The following is a 26,460-nucleotide window of genomic DNA, read 5'->3' on the forward strand; positions in this document are numbered from 1 at the left end:
TTAAAAATACAAATAGCATTTACTGGAAGATGGGAGTGATAATTATCAAAAGATGGGAGTGATAATTGTCAAAAACACTCAGGCAATGAAAAAAAAAAGCTCTTCCCTTCCTTTCTGTGATTCTAAATAAAATACCTGCTCTGAAGATGCTACACAGAAATATTCAATGATTCATTTAATGTCACATCTAGTTCAACTCTCAGATGAGCTAACAAGTGTTGGTTACTCCAACACTGAACAATGTTGCATTTCTTCAGCTTGTCTGTAGTGTTGAAACAAAAGGAAAAGTTCAAGTAAGAATTGAGTTGCAGCTACTTAATGATATGAACAAAATGATATTTGCATTTTAAAATACTATTGAAGAAATAAATAAGTAAAGCTGATTGCACTAGATTTCCAGACATTATCAATTTACTTCCCTTTCCCATTTGAAAAATCTATGCATATTAAGAACATTTAAGAGCTGGCATTTGTCTGTAGACACTTCTATAGTCATGTGGCCGGCATGACTACATGGAACGCTGTTACCTGCCCGCTGAAGCGGTACCTATTAATCTACTCACATTTGCATGTTTTCGAACTGCTAGGTTGGCAGGAGCTGGGACTAGCAACGGGAGCTCACCCCATCATGCGGATTCGAACCGCCGACCTTCCGATCGGCAAGCTGAGCAGCTCAGCGGTTTAACTCGCAGCGCCACCGCATCCCCTTAGAAATGATAGGCATGACCAAATAGTTGATATATAGGAATTAGAAGCCAGTTTTGAATAGAAAGAGATTATAGAAAAATTAGTGGCTACTAACAAACCTCTCATTTCTTACCCAATGGGTTCAGTTAACTATATCTAATAAAAATTCCTTCAAGTCAAATTTCATACCTTGTGACTTCTTGGACTTGTTCATGTAGCTTTCTTGGCAATAATATAAAAAGGGAATTTGCCCTTTGTTTTTCCTGGGATTTTTTAAAAACCAATCTAGCCTATGGCTTTGGTATTTCCTGCTCTTCTAATATTCAGGTACTATGCAGGTCCAAACTTGCTAGTTCTGAGATAGCTATGGTTGGCTAGGTGCTGCTACTCATCTGGGCAATAAATTAGGGGTGGCATTCTAGCTTTTTAACTGATGATACCCTGACTCAATACAGTATATAGAGTGGAACAGAGATGTCTTTTGCCACCTATACAGTTTAATTGCTATGTGATTGAGGCTGCTTCTGTCTCCACAGAAAACTTTCCTCCATTTCTTGGGCCTCAAAAATTCTTATTGTTAATTTATTCTTCAGACAACTATTTGTATGACACATTTGTATGTATCTCTGGATATTAGGCATAAAACAAAATCGTAAAACACAGTAAAAGTATCAGTTAAGTATAGAACAATACCTAAGAAAAACTTCATACCTCTGTCCCCTAATTGATGACTTCTTGCCAAAGGCCCCCCAGAACTACACAGTTTCACTGTCCTCTGGAAAGTTAACGGTGAGGAGGCTGGTACCAAGAAAGACATCTTCATGTTCCTGTCTCAGCAAAGTCTCAGGTGCTAAGAGTCCACAGAACTTTTTCCAGCTACTACATATTGGGTACTTGAAATACACAGTCGTAAAGCAAAGCATTATATGCAGATGGTATGACCCTTCTCTCACTTACAAAACTTGTAACTGCAAAGAACCAACCATGCTAAGAAAAGGTATAGTATTTGGAAAAGAGTAAAAAAAAATGTCAAAGTGGTGCATCAGGATATACCTTAGAACAGTGCTGGAATTGGGGAATTTGTTTTAGTCAGTCAGTGCCTTGGTATGCTCATACAAATTATGTTTAAATAGTAGCAGCTAAATAAATCAGGGCTGTTTTACAATTCTATTACACAAAAGCCAGTGGCTTAATCCAATTTTAAAACTCTATCAGAATAAAATTTTATCTCAAAGAATGTACGGGGCTGAAATTTAAGGATGGAATAATAATCCATTCATCCAGGCTCTGAAAATTCAGAATATTTGAACAAATATTGCCTCTGTCAGGAGCCCCCACCAAGCTTCAAAGGCTGTGGGTTGACTTACTGTTAGTGAAAACTCATCTTAACAAAGTTTTGAGAGTTTCTGAGATGATGGCTTGTTTTTTGTGAGTGTTACAGTTTGAAGAGGTAACAGGAGGGCTTCTCTGACACCAGGCCCTACTCTGATCCTAAGGATCCTTAACTACCATTGACTAAGCACTGAAAGTGACAGAACAAAATAAACCGAAATGAAGATCTAGGAGAAAAGGGCTCACAGCAAGCCACAGCTTGACATCAAGCCAAAGGAAGAAAAAGCTGAGGAAAGTAACAGTGGGAAGCTAGCATCTGACAACTGCAATTATTCTTACCAAGAGTGCCCCTTGTTCAATGTTAATCAAGATTCATTAGGAGTTGTCATGAAAAAAATCAGTCTTTCCTTGTTTTTAGTAGCTTCTCTGTCTTTCTCTCCCAAACTTTGAAAATCATAACCTTGTGCCCTCAACAGAACTTCGGCTGACCACTCATTATCTATTGATACTTTATTAAAAGATATTGTATATGACATGCTTAGTCAACCCCAGTTTCATCTGGAACATGCTAAATCCTTTAAGAAAAATGTTCATTCCAAAGCATTTCCTGCCTTTCTCTATACAGCTGCCCTTGAGGATTATTTACATAAAATAACATACAAAAAGCTGACTTCAATCTATCTACTTATGATTCTACTTACAGCATCTACCTGCTTACTTGACATATGTGTGTCTATGGCCAGAGAAAGCATGAGTGGATTTATGTATGTTCATGTAGACTGTGATTTCTCTTGGTGCTTTGAGTTATCTGTAATGTGTGCTTTTTATTTGCTGTTTTGCATATGGTGATTTGCTTGACCAGATATACAAACTGCTAGTGCCAGAGTATGCCATGGCCCAGCAAGACATGTCTCTAGCCTCTTTGCTTGTGTTGTCCATATACAGCTATGAGCAGAAATGTACCCTTCATAAAAAGAAAACACTGTTTCTTATATAATTGGAAAAAAGTATTTAGATTAGGATTCAATTTAGTATTAGAGAGCTGCAGTGATGACAGTATTTAGCACCCTGTCCCATAATACTTCAAGAAAAAGAAAAGGTCATATAAGGCTAATTAAAACCTCTTTTTCATACTCATAAACAGGCCAGCATGTAAAAAAGACACCCCAAATTTGGAATCCATTTCATTTTCTTTACAAGGTTATTCAGAAAAAACATTTGTTAGCAAAATTACGATCACAGTTTTTAATCTGTGGTGGATGTGTATTTATCGGAATCTAACAATCAAAATCAATTGCTTAGGGGAAAATAGCACTATTGGGCTGCCCAAGGACAGTCAGCTCAGTGATCCCTGCTTCATAAATTGCAGCTATATTATTTTCCATGTTTCTTTGGTTCTGGCCAAATAAATATATGCATCTTCCCTTTGCCCATCATCAGCTGATTTTTCAGTTATATTATTATATGGATTACATATATAATTACATTTTGGAGTGAAACGGGTGTGTAATTTGATTTGGAATTTTTTGCAATTGTTCTCAGGTTTTAATGTTGAAGATTTGTATACATATATTGCCCTATAATGTAATAACTTCTTTTAACCTTTCAGTGTACAGATTTTAAGATTTTTTGAAAGCAATTGTAATGATCTGTATCTACTGTTAGGTGTTCTGTCCACCATCCACTGCTGCAATCCACGATAAATGTGGATCCAATGCTTTCTGATGAGTCCAGTATCTGTTTCCTGAACAGCAGTTAACTTATGGTTTAAAAGTATCCTAGGTAAGCCGATTCTCATTTCATTCCGCAAGGCATACCAGGGGAGGGAGCAGTGATATCATCAATTACTGTATTTATCCTAGAAACAAATGAAGACTTAATTCACTTTTAAGTAATACTAAACATTTCTGATACAAAACTGGTATGCATTCATTGTTCATTGTGCATGGGCAATAGTGATAGATAAATCTATGAAATTATTTGTTCTTGATGCAGTGTGAACAATCTAACATAGTTTATAATGATAGATTTCAAAAAAAGTGGTGGGCATGGATAAATCGTTGTTGTATGTACATGCCAATTATTCTGTATTCTCACCCCTCTCACAAAATCCTTCCTATGACAAACTTGGAATTATTAACAAAAGATGTGACTTATCTTTAATTTCTGTCTTGTTATTCACAAATCTCCTTAGTATTTATGTAGCTTTAACACTAAGATTGAATCCTAATTAACAGGCAATCAAGCCAGCCATCTGGAAAATCAGCTCATACTCACCCAAGGGCCAACACAGATGTGATATAAGATACAGAGAGAAATAATTATTTGATTGCATTAGGGAGAGAAGAAGTTTTACTATCAAAATCTATCACCAAAATCGTTCTTTTCCACACAGATATTGTCCCTTGGTACAATAGAATTTCTCATTTTGCGTATTTACTAAACATCTTAAATTGTGTGGAATTAAGACCATGTGAGATGAATAAATTGAAACTTAAAAAAAATCTTATAAAAGAAATAAGAGCAATACAAGGGTTTCAATTTCAGCCAGCCACTGAATAGACAGTCTTTTAATTGTATCTTTGAAGAAGAGGACCAGCCTCATCTCTCCAGGGATAAAATAAGATGCAGCTACTGAAGACCCTACAGATGGAACTTGTCAATTCTATAGTCAGTAGAGATGGGATGAGACCATGGCCTTTTGAAGCTAATCAAAGGCTTGGACAGATTTATATCTGAAAAGACCATTTTTAATTGAGACAATGGCCCTATGGGAATCATCTCTTCTTTCCATATTCCTTCTCTATTCAGAATCAGAGCTTCCCTTGGTACTATTAAAGCAGTGAACAAAGAACTATCAGAAGTCATTCTACATCTTTCCTGCATCATTATGTCTATTCTGTCAGTAGTGTAGCTGCACTATTGAGCTCTGAAGTAGATGATTGCCTCCATTCTCTCTCAGGGGTCACCAATATTAGCCAGTTAATCTATTCTAGAGTCTTAACCCTAATACTCACAGAGCTGATAAACCTCCCTTTGTTGGGTTACTTTATGCTGCAGATGACAGTTCAATGACTGAAAATGTTTCTGCCAAAGATTGATTGGGACTAAAACTTACAAAGAAAAAATTAGCAAAAATTAACCCTTCTTTAGCATCCACTTTTCTAATATGCAGGCTGTAGTCTAAAATAGTACCAGTTAAATCTTGATCTGCCTCCTTAATGAAGCAAAGTACAATGCTGTTGAGTAGCATAATAAACAATTATGGAAATGGGTTTCAAATCTACTTTCAAATATGAAAATTTGTTGGGTTTTGGTGAGTTAGTAGCTCTCGGCCCAACCCGATCATCCTTATTGTAGAGATAAAATTGAAATGATCATTATAGATACTGCTCTGAACTTCTAGACAAAAGATAGAGCTTGAATCAGATGAATTCACAAGCAAACAAGTTATATTGATTGTCTTTGGTTAACTTTTTAGTCTTGTTCTGGTATTCAGTTATTCATACATACAGTATATGAATATATGTAAAGGGGAAGGAGTAATAGTCTAGTCCTACAGCCATCCATATGTCAAGAAAGAAAGAAAGAAAGGAAGAAAGAAAGGAAGAAGCAAGCCATGTGAGGTTTTAAATCAAATATGTATAGCAGCCTCCCTGCTTTAGACTTTTAGCCCCAGCATAGGATTAAATGGCCCACTCTCATCCGCAGGTGAAATGTATGAATAATGAATATCCAAATAAGCTTTTTAATGACTTGATTATCATCTATTTTCTGCCACATTCTCAGGAGCCTTGAAAGCCTTTTAATCAGACATTAATTAGAAAATTTGAAGAAAAGAGTCTTTGTAATTTCAGTATGATCTTTACCACAAATGTGGATGGGAAGGACTTAATTCTTTCTAGCAAAGTTCTATTACAGTACAAAAAAACAACAACCCACAACAAAAATATAACAATACAATACCCAACTTACTACAAAAAGCATCCTATCTGCATGGCTTACATTACATTATGTATTAGCTACTTTATTTATTATCCATCCATTTACACTGTAACTTTCAGATCAGACGCTATTTCTTTTAATAATTTGACTGTTCAGTCCTCCTTGACTACTTACTTTGTCCATATATAATTTTGAAAAACATTAACAGTGTACACTACATATATGTCTAAACTCATCTCCCTTTTCCATTCTCGTATCTGCACCTACAGCTTTAACTTGGCTAATCTAACTTTCTTTTCTCCCCTCTTCTTTTTAAACATTAGCTATACTTCATATGTGTGTGTGTGTGTGTGTGTGTGTAATTTATTTATATTTATATTTATATTTATATTTATATTTATATTTATATTTATATTTATATTTATATTTATATTTATATTTATATTTATATTTATATTTATATTTATATTTATATTTATATATACATTGGTCATCTCCTTCATTCCTGCTGGTACTCATATGCTTTTTTATTCAAGGGTACTAAAAAGATTGTTACTGGTCTGACTTAAGTAATGTGACCTTTCATTGCATATCCATAAAGAAATGCATATGGACAAATACATACATTAATTTATATACTCCCCATGTAGCTTGATTGCAGCTCTGAGAAAATTGACTTGTACTGTGCTTTCAGAAAGTCTCATCCTAATCCATTAGTTCAGATGGATACATTCTGATGGATACATTCATTCAGATGCAAACATTCTCTTCTATTGGAACATTCTGATTCCTTATTCACCCTTATTTGTGGCTTTGAGAAATTATGGAGCTTGAAATACTGAAACATAATGGCTCAGAGTTTGAGATGAAAAGCAAAATAAAATGCTTTGTCTGTTCCAAGCTTCTCTGGGACAAACACTTCCACCATTAACTACTGGCATTAACTCTACTGGCCATAGAGTGGATCCAGAAAGCTATAACATTACCTGGACTGCCATACATTTTAGTATAGATTTTCACCTGATGCAGTAAAAATTTCTTTGCCCTCTGATAGAAAGTCTGGCTGCACAGAGAAACAGTTCTCTGTGTTGGACAACAAAATGACATCGGTTCTATCTGCCATTCATATCTCTACACTAATGCCAGAGCATTCTTTGCAGCGAATGTCACAGATAGAGCATCTAAATTTCCTCTCCCCCTGACCAACACATTGATTTTTTTTCCCCAAAGCCTTTGCTCCTTTGTATATTCATATTTCTAAAATCACTTCTGCCTGCCAGTATACAAACTGGTAAGAGTGAAGTCTAAACAAACAGACAGACCGAAAAAAAAAGTGCAGAATCCAAATGTTAAGCAGTTCTAGCTGTATAGCTCAAATATAGAAATCACTGCTTCTCTCCAATCACATATGGGGATATTAAACTGACAACTAGTCTTTCTCCCACAGTTTTTTTCCCAAAATGCCGCCAGGTCTGGCATATTTAGCATGAAATGATAAATGGTCAGCAAGACTGTGAAACATACAGTAAATATTGAATATTTGATAACAGGACTGCAGCTGATTTAAAAACTGAAGCTGTTATTGATTATCATAATTTGTGATAATGATAGCAGTAATACTGATCCTGTTGTCATGGCTACCTTTGTCACCTGTTCCATGGATTTCCCAATCATCCAATGAAATATACACACACATGTATTCAAATTTCTTTTGATGTGCCATTTTCTTTAAATTTATACATTCTATATGCATCTTTCTCTAAAAAAATATAATGTTTTCCCAATATGTTCATTTTTGCAATATGAATTTTTGTCCTGTGAATGGCACTGCATAATTTCAGCAAAGTCTGCAAAGAATAACCATACTCTGATCCTTAAACTCATCCAGGAATCCTAAAATAAGGACTAAGCAAAATCCTCCAACATTTTAAAACACAATCTTTTGTTTTTTTTCTTGCCAATGAACTTCAGTCCAGTCCCAAGGAACTGGTCTGGGAAAGTCTTCCTTCTTAAACTGCTCTTTTTGCAAAAGAGGCAAAATTGAATTAGATGGACTGATATAAAGCAGTTTTTTGCACTTCAGAACCCATCACCCAACTCTCAGACTTCATGTGTTCAAGGATTCTGTCTTAGAGGTGTCCAGCCTGCACACATTTTGTTTCTATATGACCAGGAAAATTCCAGGATGACAAAGTACAGTTAAATGGGAAGGTCCTAAAACTTAGGATGGTGTAGTTTCCATGGATAGGCAAATGTGAGAAGGGTGGCAGGTAAGATCATGTCTATGTAGCAATGGGCCATGTGGTGAAAAAGAAACCTGTTTCCTTTTCTATCTATCTCTTTTTAAGTGCATTTGCAAGAAAGAATTTGGTTCCCATCATTTCCTGTATCACCAAACAAGCAGCAAATACCACTTAATGATCAACCATCCTGATATTACCTTTTCATTAAACAATCTAACGTGTCATATGCATAAACCATGGCATAATCCTGAATAAAATGGACTCTTCTTAGGTACCACCCTAACTTTCTTCTAGAATACCTTGAGGGTCAATATTGACCACTTTGGGGAACTCTGGATTAGAAGGTAGATCAGCAAATAACAACAAAGTCTCCTAAGCATTAAAATTTGGAAAAAAACACAATGCATGAACCAACTGAAACAAGAAGAGCAAGGACCAAAATACAAGGGATTCTTCTAGAAAATTCTGCCTTTCAGATAAGAAACACAGCAAATTCTCCCATTCTTCAGCAATGCACAACTTTTCCTGCTACTCAGTGCTACATAAAACATGGAAAAAAGATTACACTTTTTAAGTAGTGAGGATGTGTTCATTTGTTTATTCAAGAGACCTGCTCTGCTGCTTTTAAGGACATAAAAGACTTCCCAAAGAGGTTCACAATCATAAAACAATTTTAAAAGTCACAATAAACCACTGAGTGATTTTTTACAGCAACTGAGCAAAGGAAAAATAGAATCTAATTGAGCAATCAGAGTAACAGGAATTTAGAAGCTTGTTACTTCCATCAAAGGCAGGTCTAAGTAAAATAAAAAATAAAAATAAAAAAAAATCTTTACAGCTTGCTCAAAAGAAAACAGAAGCAAATATATCTGCATCTTAACCAAAGGAGACTTCTTATTTTACATATTTTAAAACATTCTTTTCTAGTGTGCAATTGAAAACTTCACCGAATGTTTGTAAGGGGTAAAACATAAGCACTGCTATTAAACATTATCATTCCAAAAGAAGGATAAACAGTATTTGACTCAAGGAGCAGATTTTAAATCATTTGCTTGAAAAGCTGGGTGAATAAAAAGGTGCTTAGGTTATAAGAACAGTATAAAAGATTCAGGAGTAGACAAGACTGGGAGAGAGGATTGTAAGATACTACTCCATGTATAGCATCATGCCCCATACATGCATCACAGCACAAAATCTGGACCCAATATTTTTCCTCCATTTAAGTGAACCAATAACTGCCTCTGTTGAATCAAGAATATTATCCGAGTGCCCAGCTGTTATGAACTGTAAGCAGCTGATTTCAGCTCTGCCCCTCAGAATAGCCCCTACAGAAGCTATGATACCTCCAGAGGTATATAAGATGAACAATTCCTGGTAGGTTCCTGTCTTAACTAAACTGTTCTCAGAATCAATTCTTGTGTTGTTCCATTGAAAATGAAGTATGATATACCCAATCTTGAAAAAGGGCAATAGACAGAAGCCATATCGTCATTTTTTCCACCCTTCTATGTTGCCACTCCACACTCTACAGCTTTCTTCCAAATAGCCATTCACAGATTTGTGTTAAGATTCAACATATTACCATTTTTTTAATGCAGATACACAGCCAGAAATCTTTGTCCACAATTTGGCATTTTTGAAAAAAAGCCTTCCAGTTTATCTTTGTTGGCAAATGCATAATGGCTTCACAAGTCTCATGGCTTCTATAAATACAAGTATGTTAAAAGACTGTCTTTTTTTTTTTTTTTTTGGTCTTAGTAAAGGAAACCTAATTAGCAACCTAGGATGTCTGTAGTATGTGCTGTTATTTTTTTTTTAAAGGCGACACAAATACTAGAAACTCTTCTGTCACCTTTCTGAGCCTGATAGTTAATTGGATTATCCAGCAATCTTTACAACTAAATAGTATCCAGGAGTTTTAAGAAGAGATTTAACTTACTTGGCAGCAATAGCACCCTCAGAAACAATCAAGATAATAGATGCCATCAATTTTCCCTGTTATTGATTAAGTGTTTGTTTCCTAGCTTTTGTTCAGACTATGCAACTAAAGCAGGATGGCACAGCTTTTTTCCCATTTTAGCAGTATAGATAGTTACAAATTTTTATCCTGTAAATTTTTCTCTGGTCTATGGGCTTCCAAATCTTGGATCTCTTCTGAGGAACAGTATTAGTGAATGAAGAAATATTTTGTTTAGTTTGCATTTTTTAAACTTATCAGACTAATTTGTACTTTCTGGGCTAATATGTGGGTTGGAACACTTTAAGTTTTCTTAGTGGTTTTCAAAACCAACCATAAAAGCAAACACAGCTCAGAGTATGTACTTGAAAATGCTTACAAACAAACATATTTCAGGAGAAAATATGTGCATGTTTGTGTTGCATCAAAACATACATTTATTATCTAGGCTTGCATAAAACACAACCAATGAAATAAAGTGCTTTTAACATTTTAATAAAATAATAATTAATATTTGCGCAGCTTTGTGTTGTGCACCAGTTATGCCCTTTGCTGGATTGAGAGGCCCTTCCAGCAGTTGCTCATGGCCTTGTCATCTCCCATGTAGACTACTGTAATGCGCTCTACATGGGGCTATCCTTGAAGAATATCCAGAAGCTACAACTGGTCCAGAACACAGCCGCATAGGCAATTTTAAGTGTCCCATGGTGGGGACAGGCAACACCTTTGCTAAGCGAGCTGCACTGGGTGCCAGTTTGCTTCCAGGTCCAATTCAAGGTGTTGGTTATTATCTTTAAAGCCCTACATGGCATGTGGCCAGGCTACCTGAGGGATTGTCTTATCCCCATTACATTGACCCGTCCCACCCAATCATGCACAGAGGGCATGCTTCGGACCCCATCCGTAAAGGAATTCCATCTGATGGGGCCCAGGAAGCATGCCTTCTCTGCAGTAGCTCCCGCCCTCTGGAACATTCTTCCCCCATAGGTGAGACAAGACCCCTCACTCCTGGACTTCCGCAAAAAGCTAAAAACCTGGTTTTTCCATCATGCCTGGAGTAGGATGGGGAACAGCCATTCATGGGTATGGCTAGTGCCCTAGGATGATCTTTTAAACTCATGGACTGAAATACAACTTTTAGCCATCTGGATTTAGTATATTTGAGTATTTTTTATTTTTATTGTATATTTATGGGATGAGGTATATATGGAATGAGGTATCATCAGTATGCTGATGATACTCAATTGTATATCTCCATCCCAGGTGAGGTAAGTGGTGCCGTAGCTGCCTTTCCAGGTGCCTGGGGGCTGTAGGGGCCTGGATGGGGAACAACAGGCTTCAGCTGAACCCTGGTAAGATGGAGTGGCTGTGGGTTAAGAGCTATTCCGTATCCAGGACTTTGTCATCTTTGGTTTTGGGTGGGGTTGCGCTGCCCCAGACAGACCCGGTGAATAACTTGGGGGTCCTTGTGGACTCACGGCTCCTGCTTGAAGAGCAGGTAGCAGCCGTGGCCAGAAGGGCCTTTGCACAGCTTCGTGTTATGCACCAGTTATTCCTTTCCTGGATCAGGAGGCCCTTCGAACAGTCACTCATGCCCTTGTTATCTCCCATATAGACTATTGCAAGGTGCTCTAGATGAGGCTACCCTTGAAGAGTATCCGGAAGCTTCAGCTGGATCAGAATGTGGCTGCGTGGGCTATTTTTGGTGCCCCTGGAAGGGTGCACATAACACCTCTGCTACGCGAGCTGCATTGGATACCAGTTTGCTTCTGGGTCCAATTCAAGGTGTTGGTTATCACCTATAAAGCCCTACATGGCATGGGACCGGGTTACCTAAGGGACTGCCTCTTCCCCATTTCATCAGCCCATCCCAGAGAGGGCATGCTATGGACCCCGTCGATAACAGAATTCCATCTGCCGGGGTCCAGGAGGCAGGTCTTCTCTGCAGTAGCACCCGCCCTCTGGAACATCTTGCCCCCGGAGGTGAGATTAGCCTCATCGCTCCTAGCCTTCCAGAGGAAGTTGAAGACCTGGCTCTGCCACTGGGCTTGGGGCAGGAAGGAGAATAGTCATAATTGGGGCTGGCTAGTACCTTGAAGTACCCCTCCTATACAACAACTGAATGAGACCATAGCCATCTGCATTTTATTATATTTGGTAGTTCTGTGAAATTGTTTTATAATGTGTTTTATATTGAAATTTTATTATGTATTTATTGTTTTATATTGTAAGCCACCCAGGGTTTCTCCCCTCAGAAGAGATGGGCAGTGACAAATTTGACAAACAAACAAACAAATAAATAAATATTTATTATGGTATTTATATTGATACTGAATTTTAAATTTTGTTTTTATAAACTGTCCAGGGTCACTTCTTTGGCAGGGAGATGGGCGGTAATAAAATTTGACAAATAAAATAAATAAATAAAATAAATTCATGTATCACTTTTTGTTTTTGACTTTCTGATTAATGTTTTCTCCTACAATATGTTTCCATACTTTTCTTTAGCCCTATAATATAATCAGCTTGATTATTAAGCATGAGCTAAATACTTTCTAGCTATATCTTTCTATAAGTGCTAGAAATGGTATAGTTTGTGAAATAGATGACTTCAAAGAAATTGCAGTGAAGGATAGAAAATCAAGGCCAGTGTCATGAATCACCCAGCCCTGTGGAGCTCAGCTAACATAATTTCATTTTTATATGATTTTTATTGAAACTTTTAAAAAAGATTAAAAACTAATAGAAACTAATATAAAGTAAGGAAGAAAAAAGAAAAAGAAAGAAGGCAAAAGTGCAAGAAATGGGGAAAAAAGTTGAAGAAAAATAGAAAAGAAAAAAAATACAAATATCCAATATTCTTCCAGCAGTTATAAGTACAATTATATTTTAACCTCTCTAAAGTTACATCATAATACTCTTCTTTCTACAATCTATCCTGTCTAATCATCAAAGCCAAAAATTACATTCATTTTTTTTTTCATTTTTATGCAAAAAGTCCAGCCACCAATAAATGTAGATAGTGTCTTTTCTCTAATCAAAGAAGTTAATTTATCCATCTCAGCAAGGTTTGTCAACTTCAAGAACCATTCTGCCATAGTGGGTAGTGTTTTATCTTTCCATCTCTAGCCAACATAATTTCATGGCAGATACTATAAAGCTCTCCCTAAAAATATGAATGAGTAGTCACTTGACCGCATTTGTGATTAAGACAACATTAAATAGTGTTCACTGATAAGCAACTAGCTCTTAATAGTGGCACCCAACCCAGCTGAGTATTCTACCAGTATGGTGGGCTTTGTTTTTTCAGGATTAATAAAATCCAGAACTAACCAGGAAAAAAAAAAAAGCTGTCTCCTCCAGATGAGGATGAAATTTAATGATAAAATTAGTAAAAATCCAAGGCCTCATTAGGTTCTATGACGAGATTTGTTCAAAAGGATTCATACTCAGGACGGACACTTCGGAGTGGACAATGTGTAGCCCTCCCATGTTAGCAAAGCTACAAATAGTCAGCATGGGGAAATGTAAAGAATATCAAGAGCAACATCTGGAAGGTTACACATTCTTTACTTCTTTGGGGGCATACATAGAATACTCACCAGTAATCCCCAAAACAAAAGCATACCACAATCAAACTTTGAACACAAATTCTAGTCAACAAGCCAGCTAAATAAGTTATGTTCATAAATATTTTTTTAAAATTATGATTTATTTATAAATCACAACAGAATTCCAGCCTATAGGAACAAATAAAGAAGCACCTGATATACACTACTCAATAGCTTCTGCTTCCTATTAACAGAAGCAGATTTTTAAAAATCTGCATCATTTTGTAAATAAAATAGATTTTCAAATATGTGCTTATTCTATGCATAACAGTATCGGTTTTCCAAATATGCACATTTTGCAAACAGCAAAATGTTTTCAATTATACCTTCTATCTTTGGTCTTTGGATGTAATAAAGATTCATTCATTCATTCATTCATTCATTCATTCATTCTATAAACAGCAGGTGACAGCTGCTGATCTTGGCAGATCTTGGGAAAAACAACAACAACTAAGGGTTAGATATAGTAAATCCCTGGATGGGAGACTACCATAAAATCCCATGGCATCAGACTGGATTGGGTATTTGGAAAAATAACCCAGTCATCAATAGCAACTATTTCCATATGGTTTCCAGGAAAACTTGGACATTGCATCAGGAATTAAGCTCAGTTTGAGAGAGATCTCACCTTACCTCATGTTCCACAAGCACATTTGGGTTCGAAAGTTGCATCACAATATTTCAAGAAGTGCTGTAACATTTTCCTGTGCAAATCTACCCTGATCGTTGACAAAGAGTGAATGGGCACCAGAATAATATAGGCATGAGGTCAGATTTCTGATGTTGGAAGAGTTCAATAAAGCTGAAGTATGTTATGGATCATTTTAATAATTGGCAAGCAATACAACTACTGTCATTATACTATTTCACAACAAACTGCTAAGCTGGAAACCTGCATTTTCCCATGATATATAATTTAAATGATATATCTCTTCCAAATGGGTAGTATGGGGTCTATTAATTAAAAAAATAATTCTTTTGTATAATCAATAAAAAGAAATGAATTACACACATATACATTGCCACCCCATCAGTTTTTTGTGAGTTTTGAATGTGGAGTTACTAAAGAATGATTTTCTGATTTTTTTTCTAGTTATCTACTAAAATACAGCATACAGGTAGTCCTTGATTAGTGATGGTTCAGACTTATGACAACACTGAAAAAATAATCTTAGAACTGGTCCTTGCAATTACAACCATCACAGCATCCCTGTAGTCATGTGATCATCATTTGTGTGCTTGGCAACCAGTTTGCATTTACAACTGTTGCAGCATCCCATGGTCACATGATCTCCATTTTTGACCTTCCCTTCTGGCAGGCAAAATCAGTGGGGAACTGCGTGATGCACTTGACATCCACATTGTTCACTTAACAACCATGTGATTCACTTAATGACTGGTTATTTGCTTAATGACAGCCACAAAAATGGTCATAAAATTGGGTTAGATTTGCTTAACAACCGCATTGGTTAGGAACTGAAATTCCGGTCCCAACTGTGGTCATTAAGTAAGGACTACCTGTAAGGTTATGCCAGCTGTCCCATATTTGGCTAGCTTTCTTCTGGCTGAAGGGCAGCTAGAGGCTTTGAAAACTTCAAATGCTTATAGTCTAACTACGAATTTACTTATTGTGTCTGGGGTTGAACTATACATGTCATAATATCTAATTTCTAGCAAATGCTGACATTCATCTGTCATATGCAATTTGTGAATACCAATCGATAGGCAGATGCACATCAACAGACATATAATTATACACACACTATAACTAGATATCCGTATCTATTTACCAATCTAGCTATGCATTCAGATAGGTAGACAGAAAGACATCTTTTCAGAGATCCATAAGTGAATACTGAAAATGCTGCTTGTGTGGCTGGCAAAATTCACCAGTGTTGACTCATTCATAAATGTGTCTAGGATTGTCAATATTTTAAGTAAAAGGTGACACTTGACTATTTCCAGATTTTCATTTGAACCATGACATAAAGAATCATAAAACAAAATTATAGAAATTTATCTGATTAAAAAAATACACAGGAAATGGAAATATTTTTTGTACTGTAATGTTAATGGTGGCAGTTGTTGCTGGAATGTTAAAAACAATGATTTAAGTACGAAGTGACTGCTGTTTGGGTTTCTTCAGCTGCATGGATTTGATTTCTGGAATTGTACTTTGCAGCATTATCAGCAGAAAACAGGAGCATCTGGAAGGGGGATCAACAGTGTCAATATGGTGGGAGTGGTTAAAACCCCACCCCTTCTTACATGCATGTGATATGTGTGATGAATGTGAAAAAGGGGTGTGGCTTTGATTGCCTGGTTACTCTCACCATTTTGATGTTATTGACCTTTGCTGCAGACACTGCTAGCAGAGAAGGATGTATGTAATACAGCAGCATCTACTTATCAGAGTTATTGGACTTTCATAATTCACTACGTGTAAGGAGACAAAATGTCAGTCTGGACTAGTGGTGAAGGCACCAGGCAAGAAACCAGGAGTCCATGAGTTCTAGTCCCGCCTTAGGCACAAAGCCAGCTGGGTGACTTTGGGCCAGTCACTCTCAGTCCTAGGAAGGAGGCAAGGGCAAACCATTTCAGAAACACCTTGCCAAGAAAAGTCACCAGGAGTCAACTCTGACTTGAAGGTGCACACACATGCAGACACACACACATACACATAACCTTAATGCCAACTGAAGCATCTTAAAGTTCAGTCTTCTAATACTGGGCAACTCCTATTCAAAATGTTTACTGTAAGTTTTAGTTTCGCTAGACCAATTGCTATGCTCAGAATGCATCACAAATATTTGAAAAAGTACACAGGATTCCAAGCTTATGGAATTTAGGGATGTGGAGTGTATCCATCACCCTTCATCTGATTTGTGTTAATATGGCATGCATTCAGGAATCATAAATTCTCTGCCAGTTATTTTATAAACTATTTTCCAGCCTGCATAATTGTCCACAGTATATGCACATTGGTACATAGATTTCCCTGCTATATGTGAAGTCTTCCTTGAGTTAAGTTACAGCAGGGAGGAACTGGATTGCCAATGTCTTCTTCAGATACCCAGTCTAGCTGGAATTCCCCAGTGGTCCCCCATCCAAGTATAACCAGGCCCAACTAGTCCAAATCCAACAGAATCCAAACTGAGTGAGCATTAGGTAAGAATAAAAGGTGCAAACACAGCAGCACCCTTCAATACCTTTTGTTTGGGGGGAAAAAAGCTTTTAAATAAAGAAGCTGTCACTTATTATCACTAATTTAGCTTTGTATGTTATGCATTAATTTTATTGCACAAAAATAATATATACTGAATCCAAAGCTGGCTTCCATTCAGCTACGATCCAACATGGGTAGGGAGATACTTTTAGTTTAATTTTCCTTTTGCAGCATTTTCCTTTGATATCTTTTTCATTGTCCAATGCATCACTTTCACTCCACATCTTTCCTGATCTAGAACATAAACTTTTTATCTTTCATTCCTTGGATTTGCCTGACCATATACATACACACATGTGCACAAGTGATCAAGGATCTCTTGGCTTACAATATTCTTTTTTTGTCCCTTTAATAAAAGCAGTGATTTAATTTCCACTTTGATATAGACACATGGGGATGCATTCCACATTCAGATATATTCTCCTTTTTCCAAAGAAGTTTAATTATATGGATACTTATTTATATTACCATAAAATCAAATAAATTATATTGAGGTCATTTATATAACTAGAAACATTTGATTGTGTCAAGCAATACATCAAAGCTATGGTATTTGCATTTTCTAAATACACTCAAGTGACTTCATTAGTGAAGATTTACTTAAAAATTATGCTTCATTAGTGTCCCTTAAGGAAAAAAAAAAACTGTCTGAACAATTTCATTGCACATGGGCAGAATTAAGAGGAAACATCAAACTATCTGTGAGAACCAAATATTGCCCATCATTATCTATTTATTAAAGACCTAATCCCGTGATATCAGCATGCAGCGGCACATTTCATATGTCCCATTATATATGAAGACACCTACCAATTACCTTTTCAGTGTTTACCTCTGCATTCTAAATAAGATTATAACCAGATAGTTGCAATTCTTTCTCTTTCTTTCTCTCTCTTACACACAAACATACAATCTGTGCAATTCACCTTTGGTTCCTATGCAGAGCAACCAAACAATATAGAAGTCTTCCACACTTGCACAAAATTTTAGGAATAAACATATTGCTAAGGGACCAATGTAGAAAACTCTTCCACACTTTTCTTGCTACATCTCTTGATAGTTTATATAGAAATTATATCTAACAGAGAAATTCCAATATACAAACTGCCCATGCTTTTCAATGTATTAAGAAGGATGGCCATTCTTTCAAGAAACTACATTTTCCTGAATAATATCCTGTTATAAACTGTACCCAGTTAATTCCAGGGAGCTAGAGAATCAGTACTTATTGTAGATGTTCTGGCACAGACAAATTTTAAAATAGCACTTCTTACTTGACAACTTCAGTACAGCTATGCATATTAAAATTCTGTACACTTCATTGATTCTAAACATTTTCCCATCACTCCTTGATTAATGGTTAGCAATGATATGCTACAAAGAACTCAAGAAGTGACAGGATGTAAAAAAAGAATTCACACATCAAGTTTTCTAAAAATGTACCTTTGAGAGCTTCATTCTTGTTTTATTTATTTCACTTGTTCGCTGGAATAGCCTAATGTAAATGATAGAACAATTTGATATTAAACAATAATAGGATAGGTTGCATTTGCTGGTGTCCTTTTTTTCTGACTGAACCTTTCAATCTCTTTCTGGTTTGGTTTAAAACCACTCACTATAAAGGCAGGTATTGGCAATTTCAGCCTAAGAACTGACCTTGGCTTAATTTAAGTTCCTTGGCACAGATGTTTTAGGAAGAATCCTTCTCTTGGCCAGTTGTCTGGGGTAGAAAGAGAAAATGGGTGTGTGTGTAGGGGTGTGTGTGTGAGGATCACAAAGAGAAAGGGGCTGACAGAAAAAGGGGAAAGGGGTGTTCTAGAGAGTGGGAAGTCCAAGTTATCTAGCAGACATTAAGGTGGAGAGGGCTATGATTACAATGATATACATCCAAGGAAAGAAATTAATTGGAATTCATGGACATGGTTTGATTTTGATCAGTTTGTCCATATTATACTCAGCTTGTATGATCTGTTCATTGATAAAATAATGATTTGCCTGCTAAACTCTGGTTTCTTCAGATTGTCCCATTTTTCACTTTTGGTCCCACTCTCTTCTTGCTTCAGAACCATCTACATCAGGGGTCCGCACACTCTTCAGCTCATAGACCCCTTCATAAAGTTTCAGATCGTTCATAACCCCCAAACATTCATTATATGGAAATATTTTAATAAATAATACTTTAGTAGTACTACAAATAATAATAATGATAATAAAAAAATGAAGACATTAAAATATTGTGGGATTTCCAAATACCTTGGCATAACACACCAGATTTAACTGTGGTTGAAAAGAAGAACGTGTGGATAATTGATGTGGCAATACCAGGTTACAGTAGAATAGAAGATAAAGAATTAGAGAAGATCACAAAGTATAAAGATTTGAAAATCGAAGTTGAAAGATTAAGGCATAAACCAGCAGTGGTGGTCCCAATGGTTATCAGCACACTAGGTGCCATATCAAAAAGCCTTGGATGGCATTTAAAAAATCTGCACATTGACAAAATTTCCATCTGTCAATTACAAAAGGCCACACTGCTTGGATCCGCACATATACTACGCCAATACATTATGACATCCTAGGTTCATGGGAAGAACTCTACAGTATGTGAATTAAGTCCAAGCTGTGATTTCATGTTGTTGTGTATAATAATATCACCCATTGGATAGTACCATCAATGCTTGGGGGTCAATACTGACCACTTTGGAGAACCTTGAACTACATGGTGTCCAATCACTTAACACTGAAGGAATGCCCATCTCTGTTCTTAGAACACAAGTTAATGTATTCTAATGTGTTGTCTTAGAACACAAGTCTATGTTAAATGCATTGATTTCAATAGACTTCAACAGCCTTCTCCAATCTGGTGCCATACAGAAGTGTTGAATTTTGTTATGTTATGGCTTGGCACTTCGGTATCTGCAGAAGGGCCTGCTCCAAACAGGTTTGGCCCAAGTTATTTGATCATTCAGGTAGAAAATATTCAAGAGTCTCTTACTCCCAAGAGAGGGGGGCACACAGCTAGAAGGAGCTGCGTCTCTATGGCAGTGCCAGTGTTCAAAATAGCCTCCTGATAAAGATCTGTCTAGCCTTCTCCTTGTTGATTTTCAAGAAAGTGCTACATTTTTAAAGAACAATTTTAGATTATCTTATCTTCACTCTTTTTATTCCTTTTATTTTCTTGTTGTCATCCTATTTTAGTAATATTGCATAATTGTTTGTGGGGGATTAGTTAATTTGCTTTTTAAATCATACTGTGAGTGTTTTAAATGTTTTCTATACTGTAAAGCAAGTAAGTGACCAGATTGTGGCAGAATATAAGCACAATAAATAAATAAATCTCCATAATCTATAGGCAGTGCGAGCAATAGAAAAAGTTGGGAAGTCCAAATTATTTAGCAGTCATTAAGGCGGAGAGGGCTATGATTAAAATGATATATATCCAAGGAAAGAAATTAATTGGAATCCATACAGATGGTTTGATTTTGATCAGTTTGTCCATATTATACTCAGCTTGTATGATCTGATCATTGATAAAATAATGATTTGCCTGCTAAACTCTGGTTTCTTCAGATTGTCCCAATTTTCACCACTAAAGTTAGCACCCAATGTATTTTTTCTCCATAAAGGAAGAATACTAATAAACTGGCTTACTACTCTTGTAAGAAGAGTGACATTTGCTAGGGTGCTACTACTACCACCACTACTACTAACTTTTATACCCCCTTCCTGCTTATGTAAGCACTCACATTGCCTTACAACAATAAAGCTAAATATAAAACAAGTTTCACAAAAAAGCTACACTATGCTCTAACTTTATCAGACATTCTATGACCGCAAAATGTTGCTTTGGAAGCCATGTCTTCCTAATGTTGAATTATATATGCATTCATCTGCTGTTGAGTTACACACTTAACAAAACCACATTATTTTGGAATACTGGTTTACAGAAGCCAATTATGTGTTTCTGTACTTCAGCATCTGTGTAACAAGAACTGTAATATTAAATAAGTAAATGCTTCTAGAAGTCTACAAGCCAACAGATCTCTCTCTGTGTTTCTCGGAGTTGATATTCAATGATATTCATGAGCTAGATTTGTATGAAATTCTGAAGAAGGAAAAAAACAGTTTGTATTTTACCATTGGAAAGAAGAAAGAAAACACATTTTGAAATAAAAGTTTCCAAACTGGGTTGAATCACATTGTTCATCTTCTTTCTTCTGTATCACACTGAGAAACATGTTCAAAACATGGGAACAAATACACCAACACTCATTTGAGAAATGTTGTAAAGCAACTTTCCCAGAATCATGATTTCCAGTGTGCTGACTATAAGTCTAATTCTGTCTGACCATGATTGACTGAGGATGATGGTATAGTCAACACATTGGCAGTCACATGAAAATTAAATTTTGTGGTAGATTAGCTTGTAAACCCCTATTCGAAAATCATCTTGTTGGAGATATTAACCTGTATATCGCTTTACTCTTTGGAACTAAAGTCTTTTGGGTTTTTTTAATGGTGGTTTGAGCAAAACATATGTTGGAACCTACCTTTCGGGAATGGATTTCTTTCACGTACAATGGAAGTAGAAATTCAGATATCCCTTCAAGTCGAATTCCTTTTTTGGTGACTCTGAGATTTCCCATTCCATCCTGGAAATGATAATACACAAATGTGTCTGTACATGGCTTATTTGGGAAGCTAATCACTATAAACAATATATTACTTGCTCCCATCAAAATTCAAGTCTAGAAGGCTAATTTTAAAAATAGTGTATGTGTAGGAGAAGTAAAAGCCACTGCTTGATAACACAAGATGCATATTGCACAATATTTATTGTTTGGTCCATTGACTATGGAACATAATTAACAATCATTCACCAGACAATTATGCTTTTTTGATGTCTAATTCAAAGAACCCATGTTGCTATGCCTTATAGAAGTAACATGTGAATCCATATTTATTAGCCACCCTTAGCCTGAAAGTCATCATTGAAAACTATAAGAAAGGCAGGGGAAGGAGGGCCGTAAGTAAAGCCCACTGGGCCCCAGTGCAACATCTCAGATAGACTCCCCAATGATGCTGGGCCATCTTCCGCTCTAGCAGTGATTTGGAGGAAGATGAAAGCTCAGGTGCTGAGCCCCTGCCTTCTAAGTCACTACAAAGTATCTCTTCCCCTCTACTTCTTCCCTCACAAACAGGACAGAAGGGAGAATAATTGGAGAAAGAAAGTGGCCAGGAGCGAACACCTGGGAAGCCACCACCTGGCCAAGCTCCTCCTTGTCCTGTTTCTCTAATATCTGACTGAGAAAAGGAGGAAGAGAAAGTTGGGACTAATTGCAGTTTTGTTGCTGAAGTGTCAGATTACTTGGCGGCAGCAACAGAGGAAGAAGTGGCATAGCCTAGCAGCAACATCTCCTCCGTCTTTGCTTCCTCTTCCCTTCTGTGCTGCTTTTCTACTATGGCTCCTACTGGGGCTCACAACTCTGTGGGGCAATGAGCTGGACAAGGAGGAATCCAAAGGTGGTCTCCGAAGGAGTCACCTTCACAGCCTGTATATCATTACTAAGGAAGTATAGCAAGACTACGTTGACAAATGCATATGACATCCATTTTTTTTTAAAAGAAAACAATATAGTAAATCTTGTGCAGCATTGGACAGGACTAGAAGAATCTAAATTCAAAAACTGAAGAAGCAGTGAAACCCAGATTTTTTTCCCTCTGCCACTGAAGTTGTTGAGTATTCTCTCTAGGCCTGGACTTCTGGATAAACATTTCAAGGTATTTCTTCTACATTCTTCCTCTTTTAACTGAGGAAAACATCAATAGAGCACTGACATGCAACATGACTGCTGTACAAATATTAAGCTAGTTTCATGAATAATGCAATGAAATTTAATACCAGACTTGCTGTCCTTCTGTTTCAAAACAGAACTGTAGGCCCTTCCTCCTCCCCTCCATCAGAAACAGCAAACAATCAATCAACTACATTCTGGCCTTTGTCCAATATCAAAAATGTGTTAATGTAATTCAAGTTGTAATAACAAAATAAGAGATATACAAGTTACACAAAATCAATGCAAAATACAATAATAAGAGAGAAGACCCTTGATTTCGTGCTCTACATGGGGCTACCCTTGAAGAGTATTTGAAAGCTTCAGCTGGTCCAGAATGCAGCTGCACAGTCAGTCATCAGTGCTGCAAAATCAGCCCATGTGACACCACTGTTACGTGAGCTGCATTGGGTACCAGTGTGCTTCCGGGTCCAATTCAAGGTGTTGGTTATTACCTTTAAAGCCCTACATGGCAAGAGACCAGGGTACTTGAGGGACCGTCTCACCCCCATAACATTGACCCGCCCCACCCAGTCAGGCAGGGAAGGCATGCTACGGACCCCATCAGCAAAGGAATTTCATCGAGCGGGGTCCAGGAGGTGAGCCTTCTCTGCAGTGGCACCCGCCCTCTGGAATATCTCACCCCTGGAGTTGAGATGGGTCTCCTCGCTCCAGGACTTCCAGAAGAAATTGAAGACCTGGTTTTGCCGCCTTGCTTGGGATGCAGAGGGTGACAGCTCCAACTGGGGGTGGCTGACACCATAGCACCCCTTAATGATTATGGTTCCACCTCCGCTTGGATTTTATATTTATTTTCCTATTTATATTTTTAACTATAGCTTAGGTGGATATGTTTTTATCTTTATTTTATTGTAAACTGCCCAGAGTCCCCTGTTGGGGGGAGATGGGCAGTGATATAAATTTAATTAATTTTTTTTTTAAAAAATTCTATCTTCCTAGGCTTTCTGTTCCATCATGTGGCTTCATCAGCCCTGTCAGGCTGCCAAACAGGTTGATACTGTCCAGGTTATTTTGCTCTTCATATGCAAATGAACAGCTTACCTAAGATTTATCTAGAGCACCTCAGAATATTTTTTTAACAAAGGCTCTATAATGGTACTACAAATGTCACTATAAAAGAGGAGATACAGAAGGACATGGACCAATGTTTCTATCTCACTTGCCCCACATGGGCAGTTTTTCACTGAGGGCAGTGTTCTTATATAGCTATCCTGAGGAATCTTTGAATAAAGGATGTTAAAACATGCCAGGATGTATACTTTGTGATACTTCAGGAGAGTAAGTTCCTTGAGATATTGTACAACCTGGGGATTATGTGACCAAATCCAGCTCCTTCACTTGCAGGACTCTATTTTGATCTTTCTGTATATCAATTATCAGGAAGCCTTTGTTTTAGTGTTACCTTGCTTAGTTGCAACCCATTTTTACCACCATCTAGGGAGAAAGCCCACTCTGAAGCATTTTTGGACTCTACCTTCACTTTCCCAGATCCATGGAAGAGATTGATGAATGTTGAAGGAGCCAGGTCTTGTGGTGAAAAATTCATCTTTAGCTAAAAGTTAAATATCCTCACCTAGATGCTAAATTCACTTTTTATTAGGCCCACCTCTGAGCAGAATGCTATGTTCAAAATGCAACATGCCACTTGAAATACTTTCCTTAGAAACTTGGTCCTAAAGGTTTCAAGTATATTATTTCTGAAACCTGAACCTTCAAAGGCCAAGAGTCATAGGAGTCTATCTCAGGTGGCATAGGTAATACAACAGAGAAACCTATTATTTAAATACAGTGTTTATTTTCTAGGGAATTATGGTTATTTAGAAACCTATCACAAATGACTTGGTCAGAAGAAGGGTTGAAAGGTAACTTGACCAGCATCACAGTCCAGATATTAATCTGTTGGTGGTAAATTTAAGCCTGAGAAGGGAATGTTCACTCTCTGTAATACACCTTGTACACATTGGCAAATATATTATGTAAAGGTAAAGATGCCTTTGAGTCTACCTCAACTCCTGCTGACTATAGGAACTCCTCCACACAGTTTTCTTGGCAATTATAGAAATGAATTGCCATTGATTAGTTGAGTTGCCCATAATTTTAGTAGCCTGATTTATGATTCATTTTCTGATCTGCATGACTGTGTTAGTTTGCTTGGCTTGTCGCTGCCCTCTCCATATGAATATATACCTGCCACTGTCCTTGCTACCCCTTTTGGTCAATGGGTTCTGTTGCAGATCCAGTTGATACAACTTTTTGATCCTGCTTTGCATTTGTTCTTATGTACAGCTTAACATCTTGCTCTTTCTGTTAGCAGCCTCTATTTATTTATTTATTATTCAAATTTAATTACCACCCATCTCCCCTAAAAGAGGGACTCTGGGCAGTTATTTAGAAACCTATCACAAATGACTTGGTCAGATGAAGGGCTGAAAGGTAACTTGACTATGCTCCTTTTCTTCTCTTCCCTGATGGGCATCAGTCAGGGTTTTGTAAAAACTTTTTTCTCTCCTGTTAATGTTGCAGCCTTTTCTTTGTGGTTTTTACATACATACATACCTACTTGTTCTTCATTCCTTTGGGGATCCTTCCATTTAGATTTAGTTTTTCTTTTCTTTTTTTTTCTTGTGGTTTGATGGTTTTAATGGTGAAGACTCTTATCTTGATTGGGCTTGTATGCCAGTTTTGACCTTTCATTCCTTCTAGTCTCATTCCAGTCTCCACTTATCTGATCAGGTTGTGTTTCTAGGTTTACATGCATTTTATCCAATGGATGCACACTAAGTTATATTTTATCCAGTTAAAGATAATTTTATCTTTTGTTCAACATCTTTGAGTTTTTACTAATTATTTGAGGTTATTGTGGTTATACTGAGTTTAGATGAATGTTCTTCTCCCCCAATCTTGCTTTTATTTATACTTCTAAGTTTTTTTTAAACAGCTGTGATATTGTTTAATTTTTGGTTGTATGTTACCCAGAGTCACGTACAGAGTTTTGTGAGATGGGTGGCCATACAAATTTGTTAAATAAATATTTTTAAAACTAAATATTTTATTTATTGATTAAACAAACTGATATGCCCATCTACTAGAAGAATATACCTGTGCTTCTCTGTTTCCTCTTTCTTGTAAAGAGAAAGAAAGACAGATACCTATGTGGAAAAGCAGTATTCTGTTTGGTCCAATGGATTCTGTTAATCAGAAGACAAATCATTTTTCTTGTGCATGTTCAATACTAACAATCTTTATAATTTTGAACTTGCTCATAAGCAGTGTCACAGCATGATCAAGTGTGACAGAGTAGAGGTGGCTGCCACTCAGATGCATCTTTATAGCAACATACATTATAGGGAAGAATTATTTTTGATCAGCTATTTTTGGTATCCTATGAGACTCTGTTAGGATTTATCTTCCTAGTGGAAGACCCTAATGTATCCATTATTATATGTACCAAATAATGTAATCATTCTGCAAAAAGCATCATAAATGTTACTGTTAATCAGTATAGTATTAATAAAAATAAACTGTGTTGTTCATTTGTGTTTCTGTGTCTTGTTGGGCATATCAACATTCAGCAAATATCTATATCCCTCACACCTCTTTCATA

At 36.8% G+C, this 26,460-nt stretch overlaps 1 protein-coding gene across 3 annotated transcripts in view; it reads right to left on the bottom strand.

Annotated features, from left to right (window-relative positions):
- The window catches only part of SGCZ (sarcoglycan zeta), a 199,301-nt gene that overhangs the window by 95,801 nt on the left and 77,040 nt on the right, over positions 1-26,460 (bottom strand). For 2 of the 3 annotated variants that reach the window (XM_063309829.1, XM_063309827.1), the window contains exon 2: positions 21,552-21,653. The exons of the other annotated variant lie outside the window; for it this stretch is intronic. In XM_063309829.1, coding sequence (XP_063165899.1) covers positions 21,552-21,653 — 102 coding nt within the window. The remainder of the gene's footprint in view (positions 1-21,551; positions 21,654-26,460) is intronic. 3 annotated transcript variants of the gene reach the window in all.

The sequence above is a fragment of the Candoia aspera genome, chromosome 8 (assembly GCF_035149785.1).
Source record: "Candoia aspera isolate rCanAsp1 chromosome 8, rCanAsp1.hap2, whole genome shotgun sequence".
Lineage (NCBI taxonomy): Eukaryota > Metazoa > Chordata > Lepidosauria > Squamata > Boidae > Candoia > Candoia aspera.